Here is a 5,349-nt window from a genome sequence, read left to right as displayed (position 1 = left end):
GGGAAAGAGGAAACGGTTTCTGCTGTGTGGCCTGACTCCCGGATCCAAGTTTTTACCTCATTGTTTCATTCATTCCTTTCTGCACAGTGAAGATACTTTGCTTGCTGATAGGAAGGGATGCTTGAAAGATTTGAGACACCATTTCACTAGAAGATTTTGCTTCTAATCCTAATTGGGTTCCATTTCCACAAGCTTTGGCTAAGGCTATCTGTAGTAGAGAGAACACACAAGAAAGTACATTTTTTTACTAAATGCAAGCAAACTAAGGCAGCACAGGATGGTCCTGACATTTTCCTGCTGAAAACAGAGAGGGGCAAACTACTTGAATCGGTAGTTCTTTAGTTTAAGTGTTGAACACATATTACTTGGGAGGAGGCTTTTAAGTTCATCAAAAGACGAATCTTTACTCAGATTCTACCACAAACATGCAATATTTTCTAAAACAGAGGGACATGCAGAGCAAATACATACACATATATAGATACTATTCAGCAATTTGGATGCTACTTCTAAAGGGAAGAGTCTAACCCTTCAACAGCAGCACAGAAAAGACTAAATAAGGACTGTTTTTCTGCAAAAAGTCAGTCCTACCTGTGCTTCCCAGCAGCCCTTTGCTGCGTAGTCTCGTAGCTTCCTGAGACTTTGGAGGTATCTGCCAGGATCTGACATCTACAGAGAGGAACGTAAACAGTTTTCAAAACCCACTACCTTCACACAACAAACAGAAGGATTGTGGTACTAATATCCACAGCAAACACACTGCCTGTGGTTACGTCTATTATTTCAGCAACCAATCTGTTTCTCATCATGACGACAACGCTGTTTTTAAGAAGCTTGCTTCAGCTTTTGCCCAAGGCCTCCCAGGAAACAAGACGAGCCACTCGGGACTCTCACACAAGAGCTTTGGCAGAGTTATTAATGACAACGCAGGCAGCCTCCCCACGCCTGATCCCACTGGGAGCCACATGAGTGGCAGGCAGCAGTGCCTGTGCCTTCAGCGGGGTTAGCATAAAGGAACTCTGCTTATATCTCAGCGACACCTCCTTGGAGACTCATTTACTTTAAACACCAACACAGGCACCAATGAAAGAGTTCTCAGCAGTCTCCTTGTCTATGAAGAAGGGGAGCTCTGAGGACCAGCTGCATTCGTCATTGCGCATAACAGAGGTCCAGAAGTTACAGGGACAAAGTTGTTTTGAGACAAGAAGAAAAAAAATAAGTACTACTTACAGCAGCTTTTCTGTTACTTTCCCAAAGGAGGTAGGAGCTGTTTAAACAACCCTGCTTTGAAGATTCTTCCAACATTTCAAGGGATTCTTTTCTTTTTTCTTCATCCTAAGAACAAAAGGCACAAGAAGGTATTTTTGCTGTCCAGCCAACCGGATGCCAGATCTCAATACCTCAGAAGCTAGAGAACAGCTCTGGATTGAGAGCTGCAGAGCAGAATCAACCAGCTGCAAGTCCCCTTCAGACTGCGAAGGGTGCTCCCCCATCCCCTCAGTGCTGCCATTCAAAGATTCAGGCTCAGGAAGCAGTTAGTGGTTCTTGTCAGAGAGACCAAAGCTTTTTGGCTTGCTTGCCACTGAATGCATTATGACTGGAAGGTTTCTTTTGAGATCTGAACACACTGCAAGCCCATGATCAAGACAAAATTAATTGTAAAGCTCAATAAACTAAGTTGATAAATGTTCCTTTAAACAGCCAGTAAATAAAACTCATGAGAACAGAAATTCCTAGGCCACTTGAGGAATAAGAGCATTTGGCTAATTCTTTTCTTTTAATAAAGGTAAACAGCATTAGCATCACCAAAAAAAAGTACCCAAACACATCAAATCAGAATCAGGCTCACCTCAGAGAGACTCAAGACCTTAGCTAAGCAGTGAAGAATAGATCCTTTTTGAGCCTGAAGAAAACAGTAAGATAAAGCATTGTTAAAAGCAAAAAAAGAACAGCAGTCTTTGCCAGTAATGCCAGACTGAGATTTTATTTGCCTTTCAATCATTCCTGCCCCTTGCTTGCTATCTTCAAGACAGTACTGAATCTCTCAGAAGAGACAGTACAGGCCTCCGGGCACTCATGATATACCAAGCATAGTCTGGCAATAAATTCATTAAAATGACTGATTCACAGTCATTTAAGCATCAAGAGCATAGGAGCTACTTGGGAGAACAAAAATATTTTTTCCAAAACAACGAGATGTAGCTACTAGTCCATGTTACAGGCAAGGGCAAAAAGAAATCTTACTTTCTGCAACTGACACTCTGCTTTGAGGCTCTCATAGACCACAGTTTTACAACAGCTTCCACTCAAGGACCAGGGAGGACGGATGAAAAGCCAGATAAATGGGGCTGCGCACACATTCAGACGCTCCGCCAGACTGAAGAAATGAGATGCCTTTAATCCATTCACTTCTGCACGACCCTCGTCAGAGATTGACACTGAATAATAAGGAAAAAAAAGAAGACAGAAATCATTTAGAATTTATTCATGATGCGTGCTTGGCATTTAGTCAGGCCAAGACAGACAATAAGATACAATCGGGAAAAGACTGAACAGCATCTTCTCTTTAGAGCCTTAAAAATCATGGAGATGACAAAAGAGGGGAAAAAAATCGTGCTATAGTCAGTCCTTAGGAACAGCTAACCCTAAGCTGGGGGCTGGGGAGGGAGGCATTCTGCAAATATCAACAGTCAAAGCAGTGGTAATTTGTGTCAGCGTACAAGCAAATTGGCATGGAAGTTGCCTGCCTTGCCCTCTGCAGGGAAGCTCCTCCTGCCAATTCTCAGTCCCTTCTGTACCCTCTATCACACTAGGTAAGTAGCCAAGCTTGATGAGGAGTTTTACGAAGGATAAAACTTCTAAACATGAATCCATAGGCTGTGCATTGACTTCTCTAAAAGAGGTCTGCACTACGCTATCGTTTAACACCTAGCATTTGGCAGCCAGTGCTTAAGCTGCACTGAAAGGTAAAACTGAAGAGCATCAGAGTTTGAGATGCAGGAGAAACAGCTTTACGAAGCCAGTAAAAGTGCAGATTTTATGAGGAGACAATTAGTGTGATCTGTATCCAGAAATAAGCCTTTAGCTCATCACCACTTCCTTCTGTCACTGCACCTTCCCATGAACCTGAGTACAAGCTCCCACACTTACAGCCTTCGTTGTAAAGGTACGCTATCCCCAGCTTCACAGCAGCTTCAAAGTTACCCCTTTCAGCAGCCCTGAGTGAGAAACAGAAGATGCTCGAGGTTAGAAACCAGCAGGTGCTTCCAGGCCCATGTCCTCAACCAAGTGACTTCAGTGGAGGCCAGGCTGTGAATGTGGTGATCACTGACTGTAAGCACATGTGCTTTCACCACAGAAGTTACACGTGAGTTGTGCTGAGGCTTTTCTTGCTGCAAACCCTTTTGAATGCTGACATCCAGGATAATTTGACAATTCATAGGAACTGTTTCCCATTTCCATGCAATACCCTCAATGCCAGAACACATTAACACGTTTTGGTACTTGTACATTCAAAGTGTCTCAAGCCCTTGTGCTCCTCTCTTCCAAATGGATGTGCACATAACAGTCTTCAGAGAGGACATAATATATGCATCAAAGAAGCAATAATCAGAAGCAAAACAATCATCATGACATTTAAACGAGAGAACTCCTTCAAACCAGATGGATGACAAGACATTCTCTGCCCTTTTTAAGCAGATTTGTCACGACTCTTTCACTTGCTTAAATACCGAAATTTACCTACTTTTCAATACACTGGATTGCACAAGAGGCAATGAGGCCACCTCAGGCTTAGAAATATAGTTATGCTCTTGAGCCTCTGACCTCACTTGCACATTGATAGGGAAGCGCCAGTAACAGAGTTTAGTTAATGTGCTATGTTCCAATCCAGAATATTAATGCCTTTAAAGAGAAATAACTTCGGTATATGCAATGGGCCCTTCTGAGCAGATACAAGCCGCAGCTTAGACATGAAATCAAGAATTCTTCCACACCCTACGCAAAGGCTTCTCCAAAATCAGGAAGTCAGACCCCTCCCACTTACACGAGGACTGATTAGAATTGTATCTCTACCTTCAAGCATCCTCTCCTACAACGTCAGACAGATTTGATTCTTACAGCCTACCTTTCAAACATCTTCAGATTGTTCGGGGAAGGCCATACTTCTTGGAAACTTGCACATGCCCAAACACTAGCATGATTATCCACAAGGTATTTGAGATGCGAGTGCACCTGGAAGGAGGGAGCATAAAATAGTAATTATTAAAATAAATAGACCAACACAAAATAGATCTTTGCAATCTAATTTTCGACAAGTAACTACTTAATCACAAGATAACCCTAACTCATTACCTGCCTAATCACCATTAAGGCAAGGAACACCAAACCAAAGTAATTTTGTGCAGCAGGACAAGTCCCACAGAGCACTCAAATGCTGCTGCTAATCTTGAGTACTGAAAAATAAAGCTGCTACTGGGACAGCAAAAAGTCAAATTACTGCCTGCATCCTTTGGTTTTCTGCAGGTTTGTCCTGACACAAGAAGCCAGCCTTCTGTGGGCAGTGCTGGCTCCTAAAGGCAGAGATAAGCAACAGGGCATGACAGAGGAGGAGCGGTAGCATACTCACAGCTCTGACGGAGAGGATGTCCTCAGCGGGAAGGCCTTTCAGAACGTGGAACAGAACATCTTCGGGCAGGCTTAACAACGTCAGGACTCGAGGTCGTTTTCTTATCCGTCGCTTTGAAGGGAAAGAAAAACACCTGGAACATCTACAGTGAATCACTGGAAAACAAAACCAGGAGACACCCCAGTTAATGATGGAACAAACAAATGCGTCTTTACTGGTGTAACTATTTGCTGCAGCACAGGACACTTCTTCAAACATACTAGTCAGAAAAATTTAGTATGTGTCACATAACGCTGTAAGACTAAGCCACAAAGCAGTGATTTGTTCAATTTAGTCAATTAAGGGAACAGAGTCAGAAGGGATGGCTCACGTTCAAGTCCTTTTCACCGAGGAGGACTCCTCTGTGCCCTGCCTCCATCGTTTGACCGTGTTTAGTTAAACCGTCACTACCACAAGTTTATTTACCTCCACTGCACCCCAACTTTTCCTTCTCAATTGATTGCAGTCCTTGGAGCATGATCAGAGAGATCAGGAAGATAAGATCCACCAAACCAGTTCGAGCCCAAAGCCCGCTTTTCTAAGCAGCGGGTTACTGCCACGGGTGCTCGTGGAAGACTCCCCAGAACCCAGGAAGCCTTTTTATTTTTTGAAGATTCAGCACCTTGTAGCATTCACAGATTAAGGCATCACCTACTTCTTCTGCTCCTCATTAACACAGAGTT

At 43.2% G+C, this 5,349-nt stretch overlaps 1 protein-coding gene across 1 annotated transcript in view; it reads right to left on the bottom strand.

Annotated features, from left to right (window-relative positions):
• Positions 1–4,782, bottom strand: part of CCNF (cyclin F) — a gene marked incomplete at its 5' end in the record, with an annotated part of 9,753 nt that extends 4,971 nt beyond the window's left edge. Inside the window, 8 exons of the mRNA XM_009869837.1 lie at positions 57–208; positions 592–669; positions 1,231–1,335; positions 1,850–1,903; positions 2,245–2,438; positions 3,151–3,218; positions 4,127–4,233; positions 4,628–4,782. Coding sequence (XP_009868139.1) covers positions 57–208; positions 592–669; positions 1,231–1,335; positions 1,850–1,903; positions 2,245–2,438; positions 3,151–3,218; positions 4,127–4,233; positions 4,628–4,782 — 913 coding nt within the window. The remainder of the gene's footprint in view (positions 1–56; positions 209–591; positions 670–1,230; positions 1,336–1,849; positions 1,904–2,244; positions 2,439–3,150; positions 3,219–4,126; positions 4,234–4,627) is intronic.
• Between the last annotated feature and the right edge of the window lie 567 nt (positions 4,783–5,349).

Source organism: Apaloderma vittatum, unplaced genomic scaffold, assembly GCF_000703405.1.
Source record: "Apaloderma vittatum isolate BGI_N311 unplaced genomic scaffold, ASM70340v1 scaffold42665, whole genome shotgun sequence".
In the NCBI taxonomy this organism is placed as follows: domain Eukaryota; kingdom Metazoa; phylum Chordata; class Aves; order Trogoniformes; family Trogonidae; genus Apaloderma; species Apaloderma vittatum.
This window is presented reverse-complemented; position numbering and strand designations above follow the sequence as displayed.